This window comes from Stegodyphus dumicola, chromosome 10 (assembly GCF_044657685.1).
Source record: "Stegodyphus dumicola isolate Sdum_Otavi_A_Nest chromosome 10, ASM4465768v1".
Taxonomy (NCBI): Eukaryota; Metazoa; Arthropoda; class Arachnida; order Araneae; family Eresidae; genus Stegodyphus; species Stegodyphus dumicola.
In genome coordinates, this window is record NC_140777.1 from 125,919,410 (window position 1) to 125,933,390 (window position 13,981).

A 13,981-nucleotide genomic window follows, 5' to 3' on the forward strand; every position below is an offset into this window, starting at 1 on the left:
TCAAAAAAAAAAAAAGGAAGTTAAAATTGCATGGCATATAAAAAGTAAGTATAAGGAACAAAAATAATTAAATTATGTTATCATAATTAATGGAAAATGGTATTCACGACAGGCAGTTTTATGTACCTTTAAGATAATTTTAAGAGCTTATATTTGTTTATTAAAAATTGTATTACGCACTTAATCTGAATGGATTTAATAGTATTGAGCAATAAATGCTTGACTGAATTATTTCAAATTGCAGTTACAAAAGTAAAATCTACATCTGGGACGATTGTTTTACTGCTTTTAGATAAAGATTAATACAGAGTGCATATTGTATCTTTCTTAGACAAACACGCTAATACTCATTTCAGGTTTAGTCCTTTATTGACCAACAATGGAATTTTTAAATTATCTATCTCCATACGTATATAAATACATTTACTTAATATAAAATTAAACCATTTACATGAACTTTGAAATTACTGAACATGTATTGATAATACAACACTTATATACATAGATCTGTTTAATAATATATTGGTCCTGTCAAATGCTTGTAAGGAACACATAGAAATACAGATGAATCGGAAAATTGAGCTTTGCATGTAAATTCTTTCAACAATTTAATCTTAGAAAGCTCACAATGATCGCGAGCTATAAAGCTAGCAACAGTCTGACTATAATCTATTCTCACAGTAATGAAGCTCATGAAGTTTGGTAATTTACGATAACATAATCCATCGATTAAAAATGTCCCTCGAACTCGATACCATCGAAGTCGACTCAATACTCATTGAAGAACACACAGTGCTGATAACTCAGCACCCTATAATGCTAAATACTGAGAAATTATGATCCATATCCTCAGTTTTATTCTATTCTTAAACTAGTTTTTTAATCTCTTAAAACGAAGTGCATGTGGACTGTATACGCAAGCCAAGAGAGGGATTTGTAACCGATTTTTAAAAGGACTTGCTCTCGCTTTTACATTATATTTACAGAAAGTTACTAAAATACCTATAAAGAGGAAACATACTTGCACCCACCAATACCCGAATGGTTAGGACGCTGTATACTGCTAGTTCGACCTGGATGTGAACGCAGCGAAACGGGCTGGCTGCATGGTTTTTACCTCTAGTGGGATGAATATAGATAATTATATAGCTGATGAATATAGATAATTATATTATTTATTAGCTAGTTTTCTTTTAATGTCCTTCACGGAGGCATCCCTTCTCATAGGCAGGTGATCCTCGTGTATTCAAACAACCTATTTAGTCTAAAGGAAGCCCTTTATCTGGGAATCTTTTGGTGAGTTCCGTTTTTCGATATTCTTTGCAAGGATCAGGTAACTTCCCTTTTGTCATTTGTCTTGAATCCACTTGTCATTGTTCTCGTTATTTGTAAATTACGTGTTTATCGTCCTTTGTTGATAGCATATTTTTGTTTATCTTTGATCATAAAATGCATTTTCAACCTTTGATGATTTTATTCTGGTACATGCTGTATAAGCAAAAATTTATTAAATATTTGTTAAATTGTTACCAAATTATCGTCAGTTTTCGTGTATAAGGCGAAAACCTTCTGTTGGAAACTAGTGGGTGGTTAACATACTAGCTCCAAATAAATTACAAATATTTGAAATTAGATAAAAAAGCATTATTAGCGTAGATTTTGATTAAAACTTTATCGATAAAGTTTCGGGAATTTTTTTAATTTCTGAGTAGGAGATTCCGATGTCTGATTATTATTGAAAATCTTCAGAGTTTTATTAGACAGCTTCATTTTTTGCCTCTGAAGAAGATGAGCTATCTGATTGCCTTTGAAATCAATAAATTATTGTTAAAAATCTAGGCAAAGGAAAACCTATTTTTGGCTAATTTTAAATTTTACATTGGCATCTTTCTGTTCTACTTAAATCTAGAAATAATTCCATCATAAAAACTAAATATCTAAAAAGTACTACTAAATGAAATTTATTTAGGTTTTATTCAGCCCTAATATAGTTAAAGAAAATTTCTCAGTAACAGAATCTGATTAGGAATTTTCTGATAATTTTCGGAAATCTCTCCCTACTGCAATTAGATCCTTATGAGTGTCATCGTCCTCCATTTCCTATATTCAGATATGAAGACTCGAGAGGGTCAAACATTTATAACCCCTGACAGGAATTTAGAGAGAAATTACTTTTTACTTTGTGTAACTTCAATGATAAAGAAAATGCTAATATTAAAATCATACAAAAATTCGTAATGAACTTTCAGTGCTACTTTCATGAAATATGTATTACGTTATAAGCAATCTAATATATATACAAGCAAAGAGAAAAACGAATTTTCAATTCTTTTAGGGGACTAAATTTTTTTTCTCAGTTTCTTCTGTTAATCTTAAGAGCCCAAATCTTCTTTATTGTCATAATTGGCTCTTCCTCAACTGAAGCTCTTTTTCCATCATTTAGTCTTGCGGTTTTAAATATGTCTTGCCTTTTCTTGTCATTCAGCAAGCTTTTCAGATTTTTTGGAAAGAGTATCAATTCAATGTTTCTAATGTATCACAAAGACTATAAGAATTCTTTCTTGGGTAGCAAGAATCCGACATTTAATTTAAAAATATTCTTTTAAGCATTTATCATACGAGACTAACGAAGCTGCTCTTACATTTTTTAGACGATTTTGATTTACTATAAAAAATACGTCTGCTTAGAAATATGTTTTTTAACTGCAGCTATATTTTTGAAAGTATAATTTATCATTTTTTATTTGACAGTTTTGTTTACATGTTAAATGGCGGTTTTAAAGAAACAGTGGATGGAAGCTATGTCTGTGCTCTTTTCGAATAAAATTATTCGTATCCAGGTATTACAAAACACCGCGAAAGCCACGGGGTTTGGGTACCTAAAGCTACCATAGGTAATATTGTCAACAAGAAAGAAAAAAAAGTTAAAGTAAGGCTTCGAAAAAAAGAAATGTTTCGAATTCTGTAAAGGTAAGATCTTTAACGTTACACGAAATTCCGCCAATTCAAAGGACAATAGCAAAATCATTAAAATGTTCACTGTCAACTGTAAAAAAAGTAGTTAATACTGATTTGAATTTTAAAAAAGGCAAAAAACTATAATGTGCATTGTCTGTCTCTGCGATACATCGCCGAGCGCGGAAAGCGCTGTGGAATTTTTTATAAGAAACATTTATCTGGATAAAGACAGAAAAGTGTTGTCATAATAGATGAATATTGGATGTATTTAAATGTTTGCAATAAAAAGAGATCCATTATAGGGATTTATATTAATTTTAACTAGTAATTTAAAGTTTTATTTGAAACTTTCGTATAAGCCTTCTTTTTCTTTTCCCTAATTGTCAGTGTCAGAATAGTTAAATGCTCTAGCGCGCGTGAACGAATGCAAATTTTCTATTTTGAAGGAAGTAGTTAAAAGCCGAGTTTCGGTAGGAGGAAGACAGAGTTAGGCTCTAGCCGCCGTCTCTGCCGTAGGTACGTTTGCTTATTGCTGGTTAAAGTGGCTTAATTGCATTGCTGCCACTAGCTTAGAAGGAGGTTGAAGTTACGGGATCTCGCTGAGCCCTGTAGGCTAGTTTTATCACTTGTTAATAGTTAAACTTTTAGTTTCAATTATCTGACTTTCAGTTACCGCTCAAGTAGAGCCGAAGTTTGTTAGCGTCGACTCGACGCATTGTAAATTTTAAAGAGTTAATAAAGGGAACGTGAACCCTTCTCCTGCGTAGTTTCCTGCTATTCCAGTATACAGACAGAAGTTCATTCACTGGACTTAACAATTATCATCAAAGATGAGAAAAAATCTTAAAACACGGTTCAAAGATTTTCCTTAGAAGTGCAAATTAAAAATAAAGAGAATGGAGAAAAATGTTAAGATCAATTCCACATATTATCGGGAACATATTCTGATACCTAATTTTCAAATATGAAACCCCTTCTCTTTACACACAGTGCCATCAATAAGTAGAATTGCATCAAGCCAAGGCAAGAAGGCACACGTCAAAATCCACTATTAATTCCTGGAAAAAAATGGAACAAGAAATAGGCATCAGGCTCCTGCTCTTCACTCATATCTCTACTAAATATTTGATATATCATTCATGGATTTTTGCGCTTTTGGAAGCGGATTGTACAAACTTCGACTTACAAGCCCCCTTGGACTTTGCAAAGCTGTTAAAGATGAATGGGATAAAATACCTCTTCCGATATTACAAAAGGCTCTATTGTCTTTGAAATTATGATGTAGAAAGATAACGAAGAAAAAGGGTTATCAAACAGAACACTTAAAACACAAAACTTTAGGTAAAATATTTATAATAATATTTAAATAATATTTCTAAATAAAATATTTCTGTAAATATAACGAAAATCGCCTGAAAAATAGGCCAACAGGCTCTGTAGATTGTTCGATTGCTCGTTTTCTACAAGTCGTGCAATTTTGAAATGTTTAACTCTACTGACTTTAATACTCTATTTTTAAAGAGGTTTTTCGACGCTTTTCCGTGAACAACTAAAGCTTCCCTTATTTTTTTAATCCGATTTTTTCTAATGCCGTGGAATGAAGCAAAGGTATTTATACAAACTTGCACATCATTACATTGCCCTTTTTGGAAACAACATACTCGATAAGAGTTAGACGCATTGTCTGAAGATCCCTCATGAAGCGCTGTACGAGCCGGAAGATAATGAGTTTGGTATTGTAATCCTCAATTCATTAAAATGTTTAAAATTCTTGGTCCTCTAAAACCAAAATAAGCTTTTTTCTCCATTACTTATAGGGCGCTTATGCTAAGACAACGAAGATCAGACTTTCATATATTTAATTACATTTTGCTATGCGGTTATAGGACCACCTATTTTGTTATTGTACTCAGTTTCTAAAAGAGCTAACGATTCTTTAAAGGACACAAATGTTATATTATGTAGAAAATTAAATATATAGCAAAATTTTCAATATTTGTATATTTAGAATATTGGAACAACATCGTGGGATAATATTATCGTAAAATCTGTATGTTAAAAATTTACTTGGAAAATGATCTGAAATTGTTTCTTACCTGTCTGTCCAGGTTTGTACAGCGGTTTATCTGTCTGAATCAATGTTAGATCAGACCTGGAACGTATGCTCACTTCTTGTTTCTCATCTATTTTATAGGTGGAGGACAAACCACTAAACGTGCCAAAAATGTGTAATTTCGCACGCTTAACATCTTTTAACGGTGGTATAAACATCTCCACCCACATATTATGATCTGAAAAAAATTAAGGTTATTTCATTTTTTATTTCAGTACAATTATTCTTTTTTACTGTTTTACTCATTCCAAACTTTACTTAATCCTCAGAAATTAATTTCGAATTCAATTTAAAATATAAAATTCTCCCAGTTTAATTCCAAAACCGTTTTAAATACTTAAATAGCAAGATACGTTTAATAATTTAATATTTCTTTGCAGCATACTCAAAGAAAATCATTCAGAGAATCATCTAATATGTTTTTAAACTTCACTATAGCAAGCTTTCCTAATACTTCCTTATTAAACCAATTAATTTATTGATGTTTTAATAAAATATTTATAAGTAACAAATATTTACAAATCTCATTTAGAACACCAGCAGCAATGAAAAGTAATTCTTTGTAAAAATATGCTTTGTAATAAAATTTAGAAAATTTTGGCAGTCATATTAGTTAAAAAACTTATGATTTAAATCTCCCGTCCTCTTGAAACCTTATATATTGAGCTACTTCCTTTTTCGCAAAGTAGTGAGTGTATTATCATTTAAATAAATCGATTACATACGTTTGTGAGAATGCGTGTTTAAAATATAATTAAAACGTTGCATATTTTAAAAAAGAACAGACAGAAGTTCATTCACTGGACTCCACAATTATCATCTAAAGATGAGAAAAGAATGCCAAAGTAGAAATGTCAAAGAAGGCTGAAAAGATGTCACGTTCAGCTTGGAATTTCATATAATTATTATAAACCGTAGAAGTAATAGCTTTCTTTCAGTACAATGGAGTGCAGTTTATTTACAAATTTTCCATTGTTCAAAAGATCCAACAATTGAAATATCATACTCACCGACATAATAAAATTTGCATAGAGCGTCCGATCGATACATTTTTGAACGATATACTCTTATAGAATCTTATTCTATGCAATTTTAAGGCGAAAAGGTTTAGAGATTTGAGGATACGTGATCCAGAGTTTCCAAAATCTATGGAGATAGAGTTAGTTTGTTTCCCTTTTTGTCAATTCTCATTTTAAATACTATACTGACCGAAAGCAGTCTTTCCATGTTTATCAAATAAAACAAGAATGTGATGTAGAGTCTATTTTCAGATGAAAAAAAAAGCCTGTTTAATGAATTTAAAAAGATAGTGTCATTAAATATCCGAGCTGGATATATTTCAAAACCGAAACTACTAAATATGATTAATATGAATAATATGATAAATATGATTATTCTATGTAACAGTCAGTGTACTCTTATTTTCAGGTGAATAAAATTTCCCCTTCAGACAGCGCTTACATATACAAGATTTGATTGAAAATTTCTAAAACTGCTATATATCTCTTTCTCTATGTTAGACGTGACTATCCTGTGTTGGGGCTAATGAAGATTTGCATTTACATATGGGAGTCTACTGTTTGGAATCATGACCTTCAGTATTTGATCACAGCGTGCGGAGAAGCTTAACATATCTTGTCGTGGCAAGTCGGCTCTGTGAAGGTAAAATAAAGATGCGAATGAATTCATGTTAGTCTTAGGTAAAATGGCATAATAAAGCAATTAAAATACTAATGTAACCCTACGGAAGTAAATCATTTAGCCATATTTTGGTATTTCAGTGATAGACGCGCTTAAGAACGGTAACATATTAGAGATGGACGAAGGACGTTCTGAGAAGACCTCCAGTGTCAACATTCCCATGCCATGAACAGACAAGGAACGAAACGATCATTCAGACTTTCTAAAAATATGTTTGGGAGGAACTATGAGAAATAAATAAAAAAAAAAAATTCCAGAAACAATGTTCCCCTCCCCCAACCAAGGAAATGCTTGATCGCACGTTGCTGGGATATTACTTGGCATTTAAGACTGGGTTCGGTAGGATAGTATTAAAATACACTCTATATAAACCTGAATATTTTCAATAAGAGGTTCTGTTTAGGTGGAAAAGTGCTAAAATGCTGTAAATGTAGTGTTCGGAGGAGTGTCACAAAAGATTCAACTTCATGCTTTTTAAATTTTCCACAAAATGCTGTAAAAGTGTAATGCAGTTTGGAAAACTCTACTTTGAAACAGAAAAAACTCCCGCAGATTTGTAAGTGAAAATCTTTGTAAGAGGAATCAATTTCAAAATTTTTATGTCGGTCTAAGCAACATTTGAAATCTGTACGTAACATCTGCATCCAACTCATCTATTTATGTATCTATCATCTATCTCATCTATTTAATGCATATCTACCGTTCTACATCCATCATCTACACATGTGTTATGCAATCGAATTAATCATACATTATTATTTTATTTATAATCCATTTATTATTTTTTCTGTATGCATCAAAGCAAAATTTATTAAACAAAACAAAAATAATAGGTTGCTCTTTGTTCTCAAATTTTATCCCACAAGGAAAGTTTTCGTAATATGTTTCAATGAGTTATTTAGTGGTTACTTCAATATATTACAAGTATTTGAATTAATGTCAGTCTGAAAATTTTAATATATAGGTGTCAATGCACTTGAATTACAAAGTGCGACTAAAAATGTTTTTTTGCAGATATCAACCTTCAGATTTCACGCCGAAAATAGGCATAAATTCGAATATTTTGCTTGCTTCATTTTTTATATATATATAAGCTTTGACAAATATGTAGCGATTTTTCTTAATTTAGTTAATAAATATTTTGTTTTTAAAAAAAATGCACACACAAAATAGTATTTTTTAATTTTATTGCCGCACGTCAGCTACTTTCAGATTGTGAAATCGCGCATTTGGCCCGTGTGCAATCTGAGTTTGAGACTACTGCATTACATATTAAAAATATTTTTTATTATTTGGACTTAACTGTGTCAAACTGGGTTTTGGAGATCGCTATTGATTCAAATATTAATAGTAATAATAATAACACTAATTATAATGTACTTCTTATATTGATTGTTAAATTCACATCTGTATCTGTATCTATCTATCGATATACATGAAAAGCTGCAGCTCTTCATCAAGTAGCAGATCACAATTTCATTTGAAGAGCCACTTTTATAAATTTATCCCTTAAAAAATTTTTAAAATTGAGTAATATATTTTAGGGCAACAAACAATATATATTATAAAAGTAAGTGTACAATGTGCCACTAAAACTCAGAAAAGAGGAGTTATATGGTATGGTAGCCCTCTATGCCCCATTCATGAAGATGGTTCCCGTTTTTACCTGAAGGGCGTGCTTTTGAAGATATTAGGGCTCGAAATTTCACACTCTAGAAATTTCTAGAACAGTCCAGAACATTCGAGAGCATTCCATAACATTCCAGAATATCCTGGATCATTCTAGAATGTACGGGAATAGTCTGGAATGTTCAGGAACATCCCACATCATTGTGGAACATTACAGAACACTCTCGATTGTTGTGGGCCAGTGTACCATTCGAATCCTTTTTTGTATGGATGGGGCGTAGTTCCTAGTTCCGCTGATATACCGGAATTATCATGCGAACTTGCATGACGTGATCCGGCTCTCTGAAGTAGTGTTGTTCGACGCCTGGCTATAGCATTTTTTGACTGACTGCTGCCGTGGTTGAAGGAGCGCTGAGGGTGTGGTAAGGGGCGTGACCATTGTCACGTGGGTGTTGAAATTTTAAATCATTGGTACGGAAGAGTCTTCTATGTACGGAAGAGTCCGCAACATAGAATAGGTAGAGTATTGGTCCGACCGTACTTCCTTGTGGTCACCAGCATGTATGGGTGTTGCTTTGGAGATAGAATTTCTGATGGAGACTTGGAACGTTCGGATGGTCAGGAACGATTGCAGCAGTAGAATAAGTTCCCTACTGAAATTTAGATGAATTAGTTTGGATATGAGCCTCTCATGCCAGACGCGGTCAAATGCTTTTTACACATCTAACATAAGGAGTGCGGCTTGAAGTTTATAATGCAGAGTCGCCCCAGCAAATTCTGTTATCCTGATGAATTGTTTCACACTTGAGAGTTGTAGTCCGAATCCAAATTGCTCTGGACGAAATAGGTGAAAATAAGTCTTCATTCTTGCAAGGATGATTCGCTCAAATAATTTCCCGAAACCTGGTAGGGGACTAACAGGTCTATATCCCTCGGGTTTACAATGATCTTTTCCAGGCTTGGGAATCATGATGATTTTCGCTCTTTTCGAGGCAACCGGAAAGTATGAGTTGAACAAACAAGCGTTGAATATTGAGGAGAGTTTTATTATCATGTTTGTGCCAGGTTTCTCAGAGCAGTATTAGAAATTCCATCAATTCCTGGTGCTTTTCTTAATTTTAGTTTGTTGAGTAGATCTTTAATTTCAGAAGGCGTGGGGAGGGCAGAGATGTTTCGCGCGCTTGGTGCGTTCAGCCAATCACAGATTGATCGATTGACACGATGGTTAGCGTTGAAGAAAGTGTTAACTTACCTACCGAATTTTTAAACTCTTTGCAAGTACCAGGAGTGCCATTACACTGCCTTCGACTGAAAATTGGATCTCCGATGACACTACTCAGAAATCTCAACTCACCAAAACTATGTAATGGAACAAGGATGGTCGTCAAACAGCTATTGAATTTAAATTAAACTAAAAATTTAAATTTTTGTGTGGATTCACAAGCATTTTCATTCACAGCTCTTGCTTCTCTTTGAAAGGGTAAAAAGTGACGCTTTCAGTGGAAGGTTTTCATAACACTGAGGAAATGCAAGATTGAATTTCTGTGGTTAGCATCTACATATTACAATCAGTGGATTTCTGAAAGGCTATTTGAAATCCTGAACGTGAACATCCAAACCGAGTACTTGATTCATTGAAGCCGAAATTATGACTGGAAAGGACAAAGGACACACAGTATTTATCCCCAAAGTACCACTGATATTTACTGAACTGCCATTTTAATTTAAAAGACTGCAATTTTGAATCCAATTAGCCTATAGTTTTCCAATTAACAAAGCGCAAGTACAAACTTTAAAAAAATGCGGCATCAACCTCAAAGACTCCTGCTTTTCTCACGGTCAAATATATGTAGGAAGCTTGAGTAGGAAATTCGAAAAATTTGTAGATATATATACCCCGGATAACAAAGTGAAAAATGTTGTTGATAAACAAGTATTGTAGATGTTAGAATATGTTTTCAATAGAAAAAATTACTTCTTATATTTTAACGTTTATTCTATCAAGAATGAAAAAACAAAATGAATTTTGATGGCTAACAACTGAAAAAATACGGAAAAATAAAAACTATGCATTTATTTAAAATTTACTTGAAATCGATCAAGAAATTTTATTGTATGTTTTAACCGTTTTAGAGCAGACTTGCTTTCGAGAAAAAATTTAAATTTTAGTGTGGAATCATAAGCATTTTCATTCACAGCTCTTGCTTCTCTTTGAAAGAGGAAAAAGTGACGCTTTCAGTGAAAGGTTTTCATAACACTGAGGAAATGTAAGATTGAATTTCTGTGGTTAGCATCTACATACTACAATCAGTGGATTTCTGGGAGGCTATTTGAAATCCTGAACGTGAACATCCAATCCGAGTACTTGATTTGAAAAAGTCATTCAGAGCCAATTGTTCTTCGGTTCTGTAGACTGCAGTTACATACATTAGTGATGTCCACCAAGTCCCTCATGCAACATTTGATCACCTGTGACGGCGACCATGTAGAGCGTTCGTAATGCAGGTAAAAATCTTCACATTTCTGTAACTTTTTTCCCTGGTTTATCATTCCTTTTTTTACCAGAGCTCTTGCACCGAAGATTTTGAACTCAGAAGCAAATTTCAATGCCATTTTTGGTTTTAAATTGTGTCTGATTAAACTATAATGCAGAAAAACTCATTTTCTAGATGAAGTTTCAAAATTTTATTCTAGGTTACTATTATCATGGTGGCTTGATTGTTGAGATTTTGCTTTACGTAACTGCATCGTTAGATACCTAGTGACCTTACATCCAGACATTCATTTAATTTATTGAACGAAAGAGGTACTTTTACATACATTGTTTTACATATGGTAATGTTTCAAGGAAATTTAGTCTTATTTTAAATGACATTTTCTAACACAGATAATTCAAAAATATAAAATTATATATTTCTGAACTTAATATTAATTTGAAGAATTTATTTGCCTGTAAATTCTCATAATTATTCTGTAAAGTTTCAAATTAACATTTTAAATATAAAAAACACAAACATTTTACTTCAGATCAAAGAATTTATAATTCAATTTTAAAAGTTATGAATTTATATAACTTTTCATCTTCAGTGTTCTTAGACATTTCAGGGAACTAATTAATGTTAATTTACTTATTGTATTTACAAAAGACTGCGTTAACAGTTATCTATGTACTTACTGGGTAGAACATTCACTTTGCTTTCAGCCAATACGCTGTTGTCATTAATTCGCAGCAAATGGATTGTGATTTCTTCACCAGGTGGTACATCGAATACCGAAAGCGTGAAGTATTCCGTGGTGCCAGCATCTAGTACCTTTGGAGATGTCAGAATGAAGCCCCTAGTAATATACAGTAGAAAAGTATCATTTTAATATTAACAAATTTATTAAATTATTTTTCATATTCTGATTTATTGATTTGCGTGCGAAGCAAGGCAGTAGAAAAATTGGATATAAGTATTATCAACGCGCTCAGTAGATGAGGAGCCATAGCAATAAGAAGCTAAGGATCAAAGTTAAAATGTAATAAATGATTTTATTTTGAAGTTGGTTTTATAGGCAATTTCAGTCGATTCTGAAACTTGTGTCTAACCCCCTCGAAATCCATATGGATATTTTATAAGAATAATGTCAATTTGATGGTGATTTTGAGTAATTTTAGTTTAGTACAATAGTATTGACATAACACCAAACGTTTTTGAGTATGATGTTTCCAAGCTTTTACAAAAGCTTCCAAAATTCCAAGTTCTTATAAAAAATTGCTTCATAAATATAAATAATTTAAAAGATTTTTCGTAAGTTTTTTAAAAAATTTGTCAAGCAATAAAACAGCATAATATTAATATTAATAACTATCATTTCACGTGTTGAACTAAATGAAATATTCCTTGTCATTTACTTCGACATTGGGAATCTGTTCCTATCAGATTGTAGCTACACCTGAACTTTATTTGATTAAAAAAAGGCTAAAAAGCAAAACAGGTACCTGAGACGTGATATCACAATAAAATAAGCATGCTATTGATTGACTTTGAATAGATAGTGTTTCGGAATACTGGGTCCTTAAGCAACAATATCTGATCATCCCTCCATAGCAGTATATTGAAAGGAATGCCTTAATCCCGACAAATGTATACACATTGAAGGTGCATGTTGTGAAATAATTTTAAGAAATAACGCAATATAACGCGACAAAACAGGATGCATGAGCAATCAATTTTTTTAAAAAAATTATAACTATGAAAGTTTACATGAAATTTCATAATTTATAGTTTTTGAAGCAATTTATTAAATAAATTCATTTTTACAGTCAAAAACGAACATTACGTCACTGATAGGCTAACAGCTGGCAACACCATGAGGGGTCGAGTGATCGCTGAATACTGATACATCGTTACGGGGTCGAATCCAATTAAACTGCCTGACTGCATGGATTGGGTTTAGTGATTTTACTCATGTATAACGTGAATCCAAGCTAGTTTCTTTTGGAAAGTCCTCCACGAACGCATCCCATCCCTTAGGCAGATAGCTCTCGTGTGTGCCTTGCCATATTCAGATAATCGAATCGAGGGATGTTGATTAGGAACTGCAGTAGTAGTTAACCAGTTTAGTTAGTTGGTGAAAAACAAACCAACATTTTTAATGGTTAATGAGAAAAGTGTACCAGTAATTAAATAAATAATGTATAATGTGTATATACCTTGTTTGGATTCATCTATAAGAGCTCACTCATTTCCGCAAAAGCAGAATAAACTTGAGTGTTGATATCGGCCTGAAAGCTAGGAAAATCTAATGTAGGCATATATTTTTAGCTATTTTTCTTCCTCCTCTTTTGTAATTTAAATAATATGTTTCGCAGTTGTAACATCACTTCCCAGCAATAAACACTAAAACTTAACTTTGTTTTAAATAGAAGTAAACTTTGAGCAACTGGTTCACCAATTACCATGACGTAGAACCTACCGCAGTTTGTTACTGCAAAGAAACAGAATTTATGTAAAACCACCATCAACATATTGTCAAAGGAAATTTAGATATTGTTTCTGACTTTCAAGAAATCACTTCAAACGGGTTACCAGAATTAGGAAAAAGAATGCCTAAACAGTACAGAAAATATCCTCAATTAATCAGCTAAGAACTCAGTTTTCCAACTGCTATTTTCGAATGGAAAGTTGTAACTTCGAACAAAAACAAGCTTACACTCACAAAATTAAAACATTTTATAGAAACATCAGTTTAAATGCACTATGGTACATGACCGTAAACAGAAATTTACGATTACCAAAGTAGAAAAGGCAAGTAATAACTTCAATAGTATTTGAAAAACGTTATGGCCGACTAATCAACCGATTTAAATATTAATCAATCGATTACAAAAGACTACTAGTTATTAACTCTCTGTTGTTAACAAACATAAAGTCTTTTGTCACGAACTCAAAATATTTTTGTAGACTACAGCAAATTTGTTAACGTATTTGCCCAAATTTCACAAAACTCTATTGGAATTCAGATGTATAGTTATTGGTATAAAAATATAAAGGGTATAGATTAGATTTTTGCTATCAAACTTAATAAACTTTGTTT

The 13,981-nt window shown here is 32.4% G+C and overlaps 1 protein-coding gene across 1 annotated transcript in view; it reads right to left on the reverse strand.

The window, feature by feature from the left end:
• Window positions 1-13,981, reverse strand: part of LOC118203410 (alpha-2-macroglobulin-like) — a 173,550-nt gene that overhangs the window by 143,529 nt on the left and 16,040 nt on the right. The window contains exons 2-3 of the mRNA XM_085825517.1: window positions 11,577-11,737; window positions 5,055-5,249 (exon numbers count right to left, since the gene is read on the reverse strand). Of these exons, the coding sequence (XP_085681643.1) occupies window positions 5,055-5,249; window positions 11,577-11,737 (356 nt within the window). The remainder of the gene's footprint in view (window positions 1-5,054; window positions 5,250-11,576; window positions 11,738-13,981) is intronic.